Source organism: Bradysia coprophila (assembly GCF_014529535.1).
Source record: "Bradysia coprophila strain Holo2 chromosome IV unlocalized genomic scaffold, BU_Bcop_v1 contig_84, whole genome shotgun sequence".
NCBI lineage: Eukaryota > Metazoa > Arthropoda > Insecta > Diptera > Sciaridae > Bradysia > Bradysia coprophila.
The window spans coordinates 6543056-6562053 of record NW_023503376.1 but is presented as its reverse complement, the minus strand read 5'-3'; the positions used below and the strand labels follow the sequence as shown (position 1 = coordinate 6562053).

The 18998-nt window shown below is 35.3% G+C and overlaps 1 protein-coding gene across 2 annotated transcripts in view; it reads right to left on the bottom strand.

Annotated features, from left to right (window-relative positions):
- Positions 1 to 18286, bottom strand: part of LOC119072845 (heterogeneous nuclear ribonucleoprotein L) — a 217161-nt gene extending 198875 nt beyond the window's left edge. For both annotated transcript variants that reach the window (XM_037178157.1, XM_037178158.1), the window contains exon 1: positions 17728 to 18286. In XM_037178157.1, the coding sequence (XP_037034052.1) occupies positions 17728 to 17835 (108 nt within the window). In that variant the 5' untranslated portion in view covers positions 17836 to 18286. The remainder of the gene's footprint in view (positions 1 to 17727) is intronic.
- Positions 18287 to 18998: the final 712 nt, after the last annotated feature.

Genomic DNA, 18998 nt, shown 5'->3' with positions numbered 1-18998 from the left:
AACGAATCAACAAATTGTCGGTCATATTAAATTACTTGTTTAGTCGAACGAATTGAGTCAACGAAATTAGTTTCAGAATTCCCATGCTGGATAAACAAACAAACCCAACTTCGCTTCGATGAACGAAAATAGCGCGCCATTGATTTCAATTTATTATTTTTGAAGACGAAAAAATTATTTCGGTCACACTTGGCACATTTCGTTTTTTCCCCTACTTCGTTTACAATTAAAATGTAAAAATTTCATTCATTTGTTTTTTTCGCATTTAATTCTGTCTACCCGCCGAATATTCGTTAAAATAACGTCATGTTATTTAACATTAAACAAAAATCCATCGGAAAGTAAATATTAAACACATTAAACATTCAACAAATAAATCTATTGTTGGAGTATCACCTTATGGTAAATGTGTTAATAAAACGAAATTATCTGGGAAATTATTATATTATAACACATCTGTTTTAGCACAGTGGGGCTTCCTCAGTTATTTAACGCAGACCCGTTGAGGTATTTCTATATAGTCCCATGTGATATATCGTGTAAATAATTCACGAAAATTTCATTTAGTTTTGAATTTTTGTGTTTATTAACTTTGCACAACACACATCTATACATGCCTGCCTATACCTATACCAGATACGAAAAAGGTGAGTGGCTAGGTAAGTACATCCAATTTATATTCTTAATTACGAAATAGAATTTTAGAGCAAAATTTGTCACAGTTTCATTTTAATGTGTTTTTCTTTCTGTTTAAAATGTTCACTGCATGTGCAGATTATTCACGTTCTTGTAGACATTATTAATGACATGTCTGTGACAATAATTGTAACACGACCTCAAGGAATTGTGGGGGTAATTGAAATTCACAATTGCGTTGTGTTGTATGTCTAATGACTGGACACCTGGACATACAGCCGAGTGATCTTACGTCCATAAATTGGAAGCTATAGTTAACGCAACGGTTTACTCAACAGAATAAAATTCTCTGAAAGGTTGTGTCACCTCTATTTTCTCTCCTAACAGACCCGGGTCTGATTGGAATTAGTCCATAAAAGACTTCAGTACTTTTTTCGATTTTGGAATGTCACCTTTTTCCCCTCCCCCTAAATCTGGACGTCTTTTATGGCCAGCCCGTTAGGATAACTAACAAGTCACTGAATGGAATTTCGTACACGTTTTTGCTCATTACTTCAGCCGTCAGTTCTTCCACTTGAAACATTTTTTCTGATTCGAACCATACAACTGGACTCGTCTTAGATATCGGTCCTAGACTGTAATTTTGTCCTTCTAATCAGAGTAATGCTTTACCTGTTTTAGTCTAAGGACCCGAATTTGAACTGAACCTGATATGACCATAAATTCCGGCTTTCAAGTTTAAGCATCAGGTCAGGTCCCACCTGACCTGTTTTGATAGTTTCAGTATATTTTTAATTCAATACGAATAGATTGTAACTGACTAAAACAACCCACGATGACATTTCGTCTGCTGAGTTCAGAGTCTTCAGATTGAATCAAAAAGTCTTTTGTTGTTAGATCACAACCGTACAAATCAACTGTAACTTTATTGTTCTGTTAATGTTAACTAAAATGATTGTGGCAAACATAAGTCTCCGTACCTCTGCACAAATTATTACTTCATTCATACAATAGCACTCCGGTGAACTGAACTGTTGTATATCAAATACTAACGTTGGAATATATAATTATATGCCGAATCATTTCTATACAAGCTACACGGCGCTATTGTGTACTGTATACACAATTCAGTATATTAGACATACTCATAGTCACCTTTAATCTTGTCAACATTCATTATCCTTTCAAATATTAGCATTTCGTACCGCATACCTGAATATACTATTGCTTGTCGGATTATATAATTAATCATCAATTTACATCAAAGCCTGTAAATCTCTTGATATGGCACTTACTTAACGAAAATAACCCAACAATCTTTATCTACTTTAAAATCAATTCCATGGCTGGCGATAACGTATAGGTCGGTCTGATTCCGAACAAATAAACATGCTTTCGTAGTGTTATCTGTTAACCGTTCGGCGTAAATTGTGTACAATTTGTTTGGCCGACACTGCTAGATTGTATTTTGTATTACAAAAGTGTACGAATGGGTTATGTGATGGAAAAATCGTTTCACATATAGGCGCGTACAGCTTAACTATAAGTTGATTTCCAATATATACCTCGTTTGGCATTAGGTATCATTTGATATTATTATTATCTTATCAAAAACTACGCTTTTTACATTGTACGTACAATCGCGTTAAATATAAACCAGCAACAATTCTCTGGCTATCATCACAAATCCAGTTCATTATTCGTACGTCTTTTTTACGGAGTCAATAAGTCTAAATCACGCACCATCGGCTTTGCATATACAGACATATATAGATTCAACAAGCATCAGACATTAAAGACTAATTTCATATTTCATCCAAAATTCATTTACAGGCAAAAGAAAATACCTTTCTCAATTCATGTGAACATTATTATCGGTTTATCTTTTTCCTGAAATGGAAGTATACCCAAAAGTATTCTGACCACATTGTGTATAACGTGCACACAATGTATGTATTATCATATTCAATATATTACGGAAATGTATAGATGAAGCACAATACCTAAGCCTTAGGCTTGCATAATAACACATAGCTCGGTGATATACATATATAGCATCTATCGACAAATCTCGGATGTTGAATGCGTATGGTAAACATGAGTTAATACAATTTCAAATCTTCCAGTAAATTCAAATTGAAAGCAATGATTTTGAAACCGATTTTCAAGAGCTGTATGTATTGTAATGAAGCAGCTAATGGTCGGAATGGTTTTAATTGTATTAGAGTGTTTGTACAATTCAAATGGTTACAGTAATGTAATTAAAATGCCAAAATTTGTTTGGGGGAAATTGTCGTGATCTATTTAGGCGAATTAGACGAAAAAATTTTTTGCTCTCGTCCGGCAAACGATTTGACCCAAAATTACCCAAAATATAATTTAATTTACATGATACATGCGTCTAAAACCGCATTTGCGTCTAAATCCAGGTTTCAAACACGTCCGACGCCCTCAGTCAGCGTGTAGTAGTCTTTTTAAAAGTTCATTTTTATCCCGAACTTTGTAATGGATTTCCCAAATCTCTTGTTTTCCTAAGCCATTTTCGACCGTAGGGAAAGAATCGTACATTTCGTCTGTGGTCCGACCCAAAGGAGAGAGTGGTATTCCCATTCGTCAAATTACGTACGTACTGTGCTTATTTACGTGATTAGGCAATGTAAATGCAGCATATTTCATATGAGCAAAGCGCTATTTACATTGCTGTAACACGTAAATTCGGAATAATATTTGATTAACACTTGAAATACTTAGTATCACGACAATGTGAACGGCGCTTCGCTTAATCACGTAGAGCGAATTTCACAACTCGGTGATAAGAAAATCTCTTTTTCGTGTATTTTTAGACCTCGGGCTACGCCTCGTATCAACAAAATTCAAATGAAAACTCTACTTTTCACCTTTATATCCTTAGTTGCGTAAAAGACTATTGTGTTCATATTGCACGTAAACTACAATAACTAACGTGACAAGTACAATTTGTAAAGTTTAGTGGTTGGTTAAGAATTTTCCTTTTGTCATAATAAATCAAGTTATAATTTAAAGCACAACCTCTTTGACACAGATGCCAACCAAGTTTTTTAGTTCCAACCAAACTGTGTAACTGCATTTTATAATTCGATATAACTTTCACAATTCTTATAAATTTCGAAATAAAAAGAAATTCGTAATCTGGATACAAGAACAATAACGAAAAAGGAATTTTTAGCCCCGTACGAAGTACGAAGGGGCTTATAGGATTACGATGCCGTGTGTAATTGATGAAATTCGAAGCAGACGGTAAGGGCAAAGTGTTTGCCTATGTTCATAGATAACGAATCCGCAATAAAAATTTTGTCCGTCCGTCTGTCACGTCGATATCTTGAGTAAATCAAATCCGATTTCAAAAATTTTTTTTCCCCTGAAAGATAGTCAAAATAGTGAGGCTAAGTTCGAAGATGGGCGATTTTGGGTCGACCCTTCCGGAGCTGGGGCCCAATAAGTGCCTAACTGTTTTTCGACGATATCTCCAGACATTTAAGCACTACACTTGTAAGTGATACGTCAAATGAAAGGTATTTACAATACCGATCGACAAAAAAAAGTTTATGAAAATTGGATGACCGACTCGTGAGTTAGACCCCTTGGTGTGAACTAGGTACAGGGCGGCAAGCCGTTTTTGCTTGTAGGTTGGCCAAATTTGAACGTATTTAGATGGATTTTGCTTTATTAGATAGGTACCAATCAGGGAAAAAAAAGTTTTTGAAATTATGTTCTCCGGAGCGTGAGCTAGGTCTCTTGGAGTGAGCTTATATGTGGCTACTCGGCCGTACAGTGAAGGTGGTGTTTTTTTGTTAATATCTCGAGTAAACTTTGACTGAATTTCAAATTTTTTTTTGTTTGAAAGGTACTAACGAATGTAAAGCAGCCGTACTACTTTCCACCTCCTAACAAAATGGCCGTCGGCCGCCATTTTGGATTTTTGTAAAATCAATATAAATCGGTGAAAATGATACTTACTTAATTTTAGGTCAATTCGAAATTTGTGTTACATTGGAAAGGAACGTCGTACGGGGCTTCGTAATTGCGCTATGCGCAATTTTTAAGACGTACACATTTCATAAGAATTTTACTTTACCGACGTTTACGGGCGCAGTAGGCTTACGGTAAGAGTAGGGCGACGGACGAACTAGGGTCACGTACGCAATAGATGTACGGGTTTGTACGGGGCTCAGTCGCAGCAAACGCTCCGACTGTTCTGGCGGCTCGTTTTGATTTGTATTTCTTCGCGAAGGAAAGTGTACGGGCGATATTGCGATCCAGATTTATGTGACTTCATACACTGTCTTAAAGTACGCAATTACAATATTTTGTTCTTTGTTTGGACGCTGAAACGAAGTTTTCGAGGGGGAAACCACTATTTTGTGATTAACAAGGTTAATCAGTTAATTTGTTAATCAGAACCATAATTTTTTGTTAATCGGTGATTAACATTGATTAACCGCTATTTTTCACGTTTATTTGTAGTTTTGCGACGATTCCCCCGGTCAAAAACTGGTTAATCACCAATTCTTCATCATGTTAATCACTGGGTAATCATGTTAGTTACATCAATAAAAAAGAGTGGTTTCCCCCTCGGAAGTTTTCATTGTTAATGTGAATGAAAAATAATGGACCGTATCGAAAAACTGATCATACAATAGACGGAATACAGTGAACTACATCATCTGTTATCACCAACGATGACAGAAATAACAGATGAGCTCTGACTTGTTTACTTTTATATACGAAAATTGTATATGTTAAACCCAATGAAGTAAAAGATTTTGTATCAAACTTGTATCTTACAAACAAGAGAAGAAATAGATTTGATGGAATTGGAGTGATGCGCTGGACGTCTTCAAAAAGTTAAGAATGTGAAGGACTAGATTCAGAAAATCGACGAAACGACACAGGCACCTCACTCATCTCCAATCAGTTTGAAAGAGATTTTATATTACCAAAACAACTGTGTCATCAATCCGTATTTTCCATTCAAAATACTAAATTATCCAGCTAAAAGAGCTCATGTTTTGTTGCGTTAAATGCCAATTGTCACGGTCAATTTCTGCAACAATAACGACTGACTGACTTGATTAGCTGGATTCACAAAAATCATCAAAGGTATTTAGTTCGAGTTGATTCGATTTGCTTCTGTCAATGCTTTCAGTTGAAATGTTTCTCGTACAACTCAAAATTGAATGACCCAAAAAATAAAGTTAACAAAACAAACACTGGCAAATTTGTGGCTTGAATTGTTGGATCGTAATTATTGTACATTTTCTTGTCGTATTCAAAGATAAATGTCAAGTACTCACTGTATCCAGCGTCATGCTAACCATCAGATATATAAAAAAACGAATTTTTTTTTCCGAATGTATTCCAGCAAACACTTACACAATATTGTATCACAATCGCATATAAAACCGTCTTATATCCGGCTTTATTATCGCATAAAGAAGAGCTTGTCTCATTTCTCTTTTTTTTATTATTCGTTTCGTTTTGCGATAATATTTGAAAATGTTCTGAATGCCATGTACGGTCGTACATTGCATATAATGTAACGTATGGGTGTCAATGAAAACCCTTTTTATTATTATTATCATGAAGACATACTCAATTTAGTTTTTAGAACTTTCTTTTGTTCAGCTTTTATTGAACCTTTTCATTTGGTTAGCGGGCGTCAAAACGACCGAATTTTTGTTGCTAACATCAATTCACCACATATGAACGGTTTAAGATAAGACGATCCCAGGGAGAACTCAAAAGTATAACGGTGCGAAAAGGGAAAGCGCAAAAAAAAATCCTTTGCATTCAGTTGTACCCATCACTCTAATGGGATGCTCGCACATTCGACGAATGTTATTCTCACAACAGAGATGAGCATACGGTCTTAGGTGTACAGACACTGCAATGACAATAATACATTTTCACCAAGGTCGTTATGTTAATTGATACGACACGACACACATATCAGCCTAAATGAACGAATATTGTCGTTGGACATGTAATCACACTTTAAACCCACAAAACCCTTTGGCATGAACACTTCTCATTCGACAATTTCATGAAAATAAACAAATTCTCTCTGTTACAAGCATGTAAATCGAATGGAATTGCTTTGGGGTCTGTTATCCCATTTCTGCCATTTGATGATTTTACGAATTTTTTCGTTTTTTTTTATGATTATTATTTCTGTGTAGGAAGTTCTATGTGCGTTCGTTCGTTCACTCATTGAAACACGATTCATTTATTAGGAAAATGTAACAGTTTTACGGCGAGAGAATTGGAGTTATGACTATGACAAGGCACATAGCGTATTCATAAAACAAAAATTTGTTATTTACCCATCCAGCTGTAGCACACATAAGTTCTTTTGTTTTATGTGCCATAAAATCGAAGTTTTGTTAAGGGTTAATAGTCGCTGTGAAAGATAAACTTTTCTTTCGCTTTGACCGAAGTGCTAATCAAATCGGATAAAAAAAAAATTGCCGGCCAGCAATTTTGTTGACGTTGTTTGAGAACATTTTCGGGTTAATCAGTGGAACGGACCATTATTTGAATTATGATTTTGGTAATCAAACTGATACTGATCAGAACGCAAACGTAGCTCATTTTGTCAGCCAGATTCCGACTGTATTTGGCTGAATAATAATTAGACCATTTGATAATATCTAATAACATCAATGTCATAAAATACAGCAAGCAAGCATTAACCGATGAACTAAACCCTCAAGCTTAACGTAAATACGCTTCTAGTGTTCCGAAATTGAATGAGAATAAGACATCGAATACAAGTTCAAAGAGAAGATATTTCTGTACAGAGAAAAGGTAAATATAATTTACGTTTCGTAGAAATGAGTCTCGTGTGGCATAGTACTTTGCCTTGATACCAGAACGTGCCAATATTTCAACAACTTAATCGTAAGTTACGGAACGACGGAAATTATGTGTATGGAAAGAAAATCGATAGCTTCAATTTAAATAACATTGAAACAAATGACGAATCTCTATTTTTGAATGTAATTTATTTGAATTGGTTTTGTGCCTATCTGGTTGGAGATGTTCACTTTGACTGGAAGATTTTTCGTTTCTGGAAACTTTCAGATTTATTGGTTACAACTAGCGCAAGTATTTCCCTCGGGGTACTCCCAAAAAGAGTTTCGAAAGTTCCATCAAAAAAGTTTAACACGTCAACTAACCGTAATTGATCGCTTGGTTAGGTCGCATTGTGTCTCTTACATATATCAATCGTATGCTGAACGGTATTCATACGGTAGGTTTTTTGTTGCTCTTAAATCTCCACTAAACTTTGTGTACTTTGTGCTTAAAATTAGAATGGTTTTCATGGCAATGAAGCTTTGTAGGTGTGAAACGAACTTAGATAATGACAGTCGATTTTTGATAGGTGTTGGACAATAGGGCGTATCGAATTTTGCAAATTTTAAGGACCGCGATAGCCTGTGTGCGGAAAACGTATATCATCGAAAACTGTGTCCGGGCATGTGGTTGATGGATCCAATGGAGCCATGGAAGAAGTCCCCCCGGGCGACTTTAAGTTTCCGAAGGTCATAATTCGGAAAGTTGATAGTATTTTTGAAAACAATGTTCTAGCGGAATGTAGAGCTTTGAAAACTCTACAAAACTACCGAAGAAACCGATGGTCCAAAAGGTGTCACTGCCAAGATTGCCTAACATCGAAAATGTGACCTTTTGGTTTTTGACTTATATTTCCTGAGAGAAAAATGATTTTGTTTAGCCTGTGGTATGAGATGGTAGAGGAGGTCGAGCACTTCCAGTACACTAGGCATGTCCCGATCCATTATACACTTGAAATCACTTTCTTAACCTTTTTAATTGGAATTTTTAAGAGTGGCCACGTCGCCCACGAAGCAAGTGCAGACACTGCAACCGGTGCTGTTGAGTCGAGGACACCTTGGCCAGTAAGTATGCATAATATTCCATGACAGTAGCTGAACTCTTTCACAAAATATTTGTTATTTCGATGTGGCACATGAATTGAAATCACAGATATTTTGTGAAAAAGTTCAGCTACTGTCGTGGAGTATTATGCATACTTACTGGCCAAGGTGTCCTCGACTCAACAGCACCGGTTGCAGTGTCTGCACTTGCTTCGTGGGCGACGTGGCCACTCTTAAAAATTCCAATTAAAAAGGTTAAAAAAGTGATTTCAAGTGTATAATGGATCGGGACATGCCTAGTGTACTGGAAGTGCTCGACCTCCTCTACCACCTCATACCACAGGCTAAAAAAAATCATTTGTCTCTCAGGAAATATAAGTCAAAAACCAAAAGGTCACATTTTCGATGTTAGGCAATCTTGGCAATGGCACCTTTTGGACCATAGGTTTCTTCGGTAGATTTGTAGAGTTTTCAAAGCTCTACATCCCGCTAGAACATTGTTTTCAAAAATACTCTCAACTTTCCGAATTATGACCATCGGAAACTTAAAGCCGCCCGGGGGGACTTCTTCCATGGCTCCATCGGATTCATCAACCACATGCCCGGACACAGTTTTCGATGATCTACGTTTTCCGCACACAGGCTATCGCGGTCCTTAAAATTTGCAAAATTCGATACGCCCTATTGGACAAGTAAGAAGTTAAGTTTCAAATAATGACTCGACATGACCAGACCACCAATGGATGTTCGAACCACTCTGGTACTTATCTGGAACCGACAAAAAAGGTTACATATTCTAGGAGCTTTATGTCAGAAAATTCCGTGTGAGACGAGAAAATAGTGGAAATTGGGACATTGTAATAGGACTCGGGGATTTCTAATTTTGACTTATTTTTCTATGCTTTTGTAGAGAACGTCGAAGATAAGAGCACATCCAAACAAGATAAGGAGGTTACAAGAATCTTTAAGAAAGAGGGATGTGATTTGAATAGCAGTAATGCCTTCTGTTACCAATAGCCCGAGATATCAGTCAACAATGTGTGCAATTTCATGCTACTACCCCGAAAATCAAAATCAGCCTAGAGGCAAGGGAAAAATTTATTTTTGATTTTTTTTTGTTGCTGTTTCGGATTCCTTGGTCAATTCTAAGTACAGCCAGGCCAGGACTTTTAAAATAAAAACAAAATGAAAATACGACCCACCCTATTGAATAGTTAAATGCAGTAACGTGACATGTCACTTTAGTGAATTATAACAAAAATGAAATTTCACTCATCTAGCTTCGTTGTCAGCGTGAAACGGAGATAAATAAATTAAATTTCATTTTTTTTATAATTCGCTAAAGTGACACGTCCCCTTTCTGCATTAAACAAGTATTCACATTTAGGATCTGGGACTCCTTTTCTGACTTCAGTGATTGGTTGGTTGACTGGTTTCACATCAAAACTTAGAGATAAATATAACCAAAATTCATTGTGACCGTTGTACTGTATGGTATATTTAGACAGATTCTTGACGCACTTTCTCTTTTAGACTAAAATGAAAATTTATGAAGCATGCGATTTATGGTAGAATTTTGTTCGAACGAATGCAGTCCATTTGAAAATGTTCGTATTGCGATGTGCCTACTCGCCTGTATAGGACAATCGGTTTAATGGAAAACGTTTTAAAATTATTGAGCACCAAATGGTCGCGACAATTATAAAACATTTTCCAAAACGATGCACATAATTGTTTGCGATTGTATATTTAACTGAAAAACATTTTCCACTTTATTGAATGCCAACACACATTTGTAACGTGTTATTGAGTACAATCCTCGAATGGTATTTCACTCATTGACTTCTGATTGCGCTTAAGCGTTACGAGCGTTACCAGCTATTTCGTGATATATATGCAAGTTCTTCATATATGTCTATCCCGATATCGATGTCTTTTTATAGGTAAACAATATCCGACAAATTTTTTTGGTTGTCGGTATTTTGGTATTGAACCACCACCCCATTTTCGTTGAATGATTTAACGATTCTGTGCGTACATGTATTGCGTGTGTGCTCGGATTAAATGTTGAATGTTTTATGTATCATGTAAGGTACGTAAGCATTGTTAACGTTAATGGAAAATGGTGTATTTTTAGGTGTTTGATATTTGGATTATCCATAGGTTGACCTATCGCAAGTATTTCTTGTAAACCGGAAATGGGATGAGAGACACGTTATTAATTTTAACTCATGTCAACTTGTTTGTTGTGACAGTGTTCGTAGAATAATTTGATTTTTCTCAGAACCAATTGTAATGGAATAAGGAAATAGCTGTTGGTGATGCAAATACAGGATGAGTGTTTCGTTGTATCACCACTCTCAACGAACTGAAAATGAACTATTGAAAGTTACAGGGAAAATTTCCAAGAATTGTTATCTGCCATACATCCGAAGCATAGCCGAGAAAGTTTCGATTCATTTATCTCCTCCCCAAAACCCACAAACATTATACACATAAAATGTATTGGTACCAGGGTAAATGCTGTGCAATATGTAAAAGCAAAATCAAAAACTTCAAAGTCTAAGAAATACATGTCAATGTGATTTGAACTTGTGGAAGGAGGAAAGTTTTTAACGCAATTTTTCTAGGGTGTAAAGAAATGAATGTCCTGATTATTGATGGGTTATGTTTGCAGTTTTCCAAGGATTTGTAATACTCTTGATGACCTTTTATTTTAGAGCAGTTGTCAATGTGACTCTGCAGATCTTGAGGAGACATAAATTACGTCACATAATTGTCGAGTAGACGTTACGTTTAAAGAGTTGCAACCCTCGAGGAGTACTAGCTCGTCCTTTAAGTAAAAACTCGCAAGCATAGAATAGTTATAAGTATTAAACAGCCTTAAATATCGGGGAGTCGGAAGTCATAAGAACAAGGCAACGCATGCTAAAAGGCTTTTTTTTAGCGAAATAGAGATTTCGAGCACTAGCCGGAAGGGAATTCCAGAATCGAATTCACTAAAAAATCCTTTTAGCATAAGTTAGGAACATCGTTTTTCCAAAACGGTCGTGGAAATATTCGACGAAGTCTCGATATTTCAACACGAGTTAGGAAAAAAGTTTTTTTCTAATTCGATTTCAGAGCTCGCCTTCGGCTCGTGCTGGAAACACCCCATTCCTAAAAAAAAAAACCTATCAGCATACGTTAGGAAAATAACTATTGCGACAAGGAGCCGCAACAATGAATGAGTCGTAGACATGAGCTAAATTATGTGAATTCCAAACCTTTGAGAAACGATTAACTCTTCTGATGTGTTGTCGACAACCATGACGAAAAAAGCTGTGCTGCCAGTGCTGCCTTCTATAGTAAATTTAACGAATTTAAAGTCTCCAATGGGTGTCTATTGGAGCGCCATTTTCTTCTATTGGTGACTATTGCTGTCCTTTGGTGTCTATATTGGTGTATTTTGGTGACTAACTGTTACTATGGGTGACTATTGCAAGGGGGAAATACTGGGTCAGAAGATATTTTCTATAAATGCCAATAGATATGAGATAAGCTAATAGACGCCAATAAAATAGGATGGGACAAGATTTTCCACTGTACGTTTTTATACTAAGTAGATCGTTGTTTCAAAAACTGCAACAGTCAACCAAATTTCATTTTTTTTTTTTTTGATAACTGTAGCTACACTAAGCGACACGAGTATGACATAAAATTCTTTTCTTCTCGGGTCTTTTCCAATTGTTTTGAAGTATCAAACTTGCGAAAGCTACGGAATTTATTATGATTGAAATGAATCAATCGACCAAATTGCGTAGCTTCCAAAAAAAAACAATTTGCAAATGCCGGAAAACAAAAGAATTTTATGTCTAACTCGCGTTGCTATGTGTATCTACAGTAAGAATTGGAAATGTGGTTCTCTAATCCGTCACAGCCGTCATTCATTACACATTCTATTGAATGTTTTCGTTTCGGAATCAATTGAATTACAAAAGAAACAAGTCGAACGATGGACGCAGTGTTGCAGAGTGAGCATAATAGCTTGAACAATTATGGTACACAGAACTTATATGTTTTAAACAAAAACAATTTCAAATTTACGATAAGAAAATAAGAAATTTTGTCATGTGAAACGTATACATAAAATGGTCCACTTAAAACAACGCTTACTCATCCTCGACCGAAAAAAAGCAAACAGAGTATCGAATATTATATAGTCGGAACGTCGAAAGTGAAAAACAATTAAAAATGATCAAACAAAATTACCCATCATCGTCTCTTTCCGTATATAAAATACTCATAATATAATCGCAAATGTAAATATTTAATTCAAAATTAAATTTATAAATTTAAATGCATATGGTAATGGTAATGGTTACACAATATTCTTGAACTTGGGATCGATATTTTCATTCTCTGTTTGATATAAATATATATATTGCCTCCGATATTCTCCATACTATACCATACGTACGTATATAATCCATATCCATCCATTCAAGTACTTAAAGTTCTGCGAATACACACAGACTCCATATTTCCAGTATATACAACTTTTTTTTAGTATACATAAAATTACGCTAGAAGTATTACACATACGTATGGGATGATTGTTATGATATTGAAGGTATACATTTCTGCGATTGAGAATAATATAAAAGTTGGAGAGCATTTTTGCGAAATTAAAATAAATGAGGTTACATAGTCACATACATATTACGTTCGCTTATGACAACATATTGTATGCTGCAGATTTAGGTTTAAAGTTTTTCTTTCTTTTTTTTCACCCATACGAACAACGGCATAGACGAACTTAATTGAAGATTTTTGTTGAATGAAATTTGAAGTGGTCCGAGGTGGTTCGGTGTATACGGTCATTTAAATATTTTCTTCTCATTTCGCTTTTTAATTGAGAGAAAAAAAAAACAAACTTCAAGTGAAACTGTTATGGAATGATTTTAATTAACTTTTTATTTAGTTATGACGTTGGATAGTGAGTGAGAGTACCGCTTTTATGTCATAACGTAGCATTTGGTCAATTCTAAATTAGAGATGATCGGGCTGCCCGGTTTTTTCGTCAGGTTTAAAAAATTCATTTCGGGTTGGACCATGTTCGGGCGGTTTTTTTAATCAATTAATGGAAAATGCAGAATAATTGTCGATCCCATCAACACAAAATTGCTCGTGTGTTTTCGGCCTAAGATCTTGTATTCCATTTTTTTTAATAAATTAAATTTTTAGATAAACGGTACAATAACACTTTCCAATCGCGAAAGGGCACGTCTTAGTTCAGTGTGTCCAATTTAATCTAATATAGATTAAAGCTAAGACGCGTGAGATTTGGAGGCTTTAGTTGATACCAGTTACTGTGATCCGCTAGAGATTGCTCGTGTTGGAAGTAGTAAATCACTATCAATGTCTTTTCATTCTAATTAGGAATTCACTTCTTTTCATTTACATGCTAGAGTAGTTATAGTATGAAACAGAGCCTATTTTGGGGAAATCGATTTTCCACAATTTGCCAACATTTGCTAAAATTTTTCAAAATTTTCCGAAATTTGCCAAATTTGCTAGTGGCAAATTCTAGCAAATTTGAGCAAATATTGGAAAATTTTGAAAAATTTTAGCAAATGTTGGCAAATTGTGGAAAATCGATTTCCCAAAAATAGGCCCTGGTATGAAACATTGTTTAAAAAAAAAATCGAGGACAACATTACTAAAGGGCGTAACAGTTTTTTCAAATGTCGTTTAGAGCTACAACATCTTGATATTTTTGAAAAATTGCTCGTCATGGCAATTACCTACTTCGCTATTTTTTGTGCAAGAGTGCTTACGACAAAAAAAATCATTTTTCATTGAATAAACATCTACTAATCTACTTTCAGGAAATATTTTGGTAAAGGAAAAAATTTGGTAACTCAAGTTACGACCATGAATTGTCCTCAAAGTCCGCCGAATTTTCATTTTCGGATTTTCGACCATATCTTCAGGGCAATTGGTCGGATTGAATTTGTTGTGGGGCTTAAACAATCAGAAATAGTTCTAGATTTCAGGGGAAAAAGTTTATGAATATCGGTATATTAGTTCTATAAGTATAGACTGTTATGATGAAAAAGAAAGAAATATTTTGAGAAATGCGCTAAGACAACTTATAACAGACTGGTCTTCGGTCCTCTCGCTCTCAACGTAACATGTTGAAAGAGAAAGCAATATTTTGACAAGTACCCCAAGGCAAGTTATAATTAACTAGTCTTCGGTTCTCTCGCTCTGATCATAACAGTCTATAGTGATGTTCGGTCATTTTTCACGATAATTTAGTTTGTTTTTGTGATTTATGTTGACTGGCATTTACGCTAGACCTAAATTGTAACAGTATGACAGAGGCTTTAAGCCATGAACGTATGGGCTCTCGGTATTCTTTAACTTAATTGAGAACTATCTTCTTCTTTATTGATTAGGTGCCGAAGGTCTGGGTTGTGATAATTGGTGTGTATCTTGGTAAAATTACAGTGTCATACGTTTTCAATGCTAAAACAATTGGTCCCAATTAGAAATTTCCTATTTCAATTGATGCTCACTTCATAAGTTAAGCAATCGTCGAGATCGAATGTTTCGGAAAACATGTTTCTGAAAAATGTTTCTGTAAATATAGGTCCTTTGGACGTAATATTGAGTCTGAGCTCGATTTATCTACAGAATAATCGGAGTCGTCATTCTCGATTGAAAAATAGCTCAGTTGAGCCTTTAGGTCACGTGTATTTTTGACAAACGTACACAAATACGAGAATTTCTAGAATCATTATGCTTAAAACAAACGAGGCATTGAAAACGTGTTTTGGTCCTATTTTTCATGACGAAATTTTCGAAACTGTCAAATGAAGTTAGAACTTTTTCTATTCAAAATCGCGATTGCTGCATCTGTCAATGAAAACTAGGACCAAAACACGTTTTCAATGCCTCGTTTGTTTTGAGCATTAATTTTATAGAGCCGGCCGCAGGTAACTGTTGCTATACGTAGTGACGCGAGAGAGACCTAATTCAATATTTGTCTTTGTTTTCCTGCCAAGCTTAACAAAAGAAAAACTTGAATTAGGTCTCTTCCGTGTCCACTCTGTGTCGCTACAGTACAGGTTCACCGAAAAGATAAATCTACGCTACAATTGCGCTACAGATTAAAGTGGCGTAAGAAAAGATTTTCCGAAACCGTCCATCGGCTGTTCATACAAACCTAATTGTCGTCAAATTAATCTTTTTTGTCAACCTGTAAGTGGTTAGGTTTTTGAAACGTTCAAGGTCATACCGTCGGTATTGAAAGTTCAATGCTGAACTGATCTTCGTACGAATTAGAGTGCCCTTCAATATATTCCACATAAAGTGTTAAGACTTTCACTTAAAGAGTTCCCCTAAATGCGGGTCTGCACTTACAAAGCATGTATATTATAAGCATGAAGAGCGCTTTAAAATATAATTGCGGACCAAATTGATGTTTTACGTTTAAAATTACATAAATTTAAGAAGACAAATTTTTTCGCATAAAATTTTAACTGGAACACTTGAATTCATAACGAGACAAATTTTTTACATTCATCATTCAAACCTGCAAGTGCTTTAAACACACTTGACATCGAATTATAAGAGATATAAGCGACGAGAGTTTTTCAGCGAATATGTTGCTGCTAACTCTTTCTTTCACAATCTGTGTGTTGCATAATACTCAAATTCTGATGGTTGACTTACTTTATGGTTAAACAAAGTTTTTTTTTATGGATTGATTGTAGTTTGCATTCTCTTCTCAGCTTGTTGTTTCCCGACTGGATTCCATTCCAACCAAATTGAAGATTTTCTTTTAAGCTTACAATGAACATAAGCCTTACATGGATGATGCATTTTAATTAGAAAAGATATTGATGTGCAAAGGGAAGTAATTTATTTACAGTCGACAAAATTCAGTGTCATGCACACACAGTCGTAATCCTGTTCAAATAAGCATTATCTCCGGTTTCGTTAGCTGATATCTGATAAGATGAAGTATGTAGTCGATCCCAAATTGGTGTTTTGACTAGTAGATTATAAGCAGAGCAGAAGTCGCACGGCAACACAACAATTCAGAATCAAAGTACCGTACATTGGGGACATTATCTCTCCATCATACATACGTAACACAATACCGAAGAAATTATAGATTCGTAGTATTGATAGCGTAACGTAGGTTTTAACGTAACGTAACGTAGATGTAACTTTTCAAGATTGATGGAAGTGAATAGTTTGCTACTCTTGATAGTTCATAGCTCGAGCTATTACTCTGGAAGTCTGAGGATTTATAACTATCGAGAGTTACCCGACGGGTCGTATCTTAAGGAAATTATTGTTGTGGAAACTGATGCACAGACGACAGACAGTGAGGAGACATGCCACTGTTTCCACAAAGAAGCTATTGTTTCTTAATGAGAGAGCGGAAAAACTGAGACGGCTTACAGGTGGACTTACAATTAATGTTTGGTCCATCCGACTAAGGAGAATGAGATCAAAAGAATGATACTTCAAAAAACGGGCGAATGTAAAAATGGGTATAAAGTGATAGAAATGAATGTTCATTGCCTGCACTAGTTACTTCCCTTGCTTAAAGAGTGACTTCAACGAATTTCGAGTAATATCGTTAGAAAGAATCACGGTGCTTAGATTTGCAATTACTTCTTGCTTTAAAAAAGGGGCAACCGAAACTAATCTCTAATTAGTTTCATCAACAAACCTTAAAGCTTTGCCGCTCTCCTTTCTCGTAAAAACCTTCTATTGACAAAAAAAATGCGATCACAACACGCAAACTTAACAAACGGAAGTTAATTGTACGCAAACATAAAAATTATTTAATTTAAGCAGCGCCGCAATCCAAATAATTAAACATGAGAAAATAATTTTTTTTGTTTACGTTAATCATACATTTTCACATGGCAAAGGAAAAAAGTATACGAAAAATCAAACAATTGGGAAAAAGAACTCAACTCTTGGAATTTTGTGCTTTTCTCTCTCTAGAAATGTTCATTTTGCCGTAGTGTTTTTCCTCCACCATAACAATTTTTTTTTTTGGTGAAGTTATCGATTTTTAACACGGAAACTTAGACAGCGTAAGTTTTCAATGGAAATGACGTTTATTGAATGGTTTTCGACTTACTTTATTGTTATTGTTGTTGCCACTATCGTTATTTTCTCCCGGTTTTCCGGTGCAGAGACGTTTACTTTGGGGACCGTCGCCAACGAGACCACTGCCATTAAACGCCATTACTTTTTGAAGACGCACAAGAGATAACAAACACTACACACAAAGTGCACACCGTTTTGAATGAATTTTACCCAACGAACTTTTTTTTTGAATTGAAAGAAAAGTACACCACAAAGTAACACTGGGATTTATTGGAAAATAATTATCACAAAAAACAATGCTAAAATAATCTATAATTAGATCACGGCACTGTTTTCTTTTTTATTTCATTCGCTTTCGAAATGTATAGCACGTAGAGGCTCCAAGATGTACACTCTTTATTCGACTGTGTATTTTAATATTCTTTTATTTAGGCAAGAACGTTAAATGTGTATTCGGAGTTGTTGTTTTTTTTTTAGGAAAACAAAAAATTATTTTTCTTTATGTACTACCATTCGGTTTTCATACTACCATTTGGTAACGACGAATTCCTAATTCCGCCCGGTTTGAAGGTACAAATTGCACTGAGAGAATTTCTGAAATGTGTGCTACGATTCGATTGAAAAAAGCACGGGAAAAACACAACACAAATTTTTCCTTTTCTTTTCAATCAAAATTTTTTGAGAGCGAGTTTCTGGTGGGGAGATTTCTCGTATAATATTCACTGTGCCGTATGTTTTACGTATATACAATGAAATGCTTTATAACGAAATGTATAGCATTTTATTTACGTACATGCGCAGTGGATTTTATTGTATATATATATACAATGTACAATGTTTGGTTTGGTGAAAAAATGTATTGTCAGAGTGCATTGAGAGAGAAAATTGGTACGAAAATATATACGTAATGCCATGGATGTATAATGTACATTGCTCTCATTACTCTCTTTTGATTTCATAGCCGTTTAATGTTGATAAATATCTGTCTCACCGGCGATGTCACTTCTCAAACGTTCAAATGTTTTCCAAATTATCGTGAACTTTTTTTGTCAAGTTTGTTTTTCTTGTATGCAGTGTCTGGTGTAGCATTTTGGCAAAGCGATCAAATTTGGTGTGCTACACGATAAAGTGTTATTACAATTGTTGTGCTTTCTCGTCTGCAACATCAATGAGGTTACTTACCAAATCTATTGATCGATTTATCTATTTATTTTCTGAAAATAAGCAATAAAAATTCTCTGCAATATGTTAAGAAATCTTATTGGTTACATGTCGTTAATCGGAATGCAAAACTCGATTAAT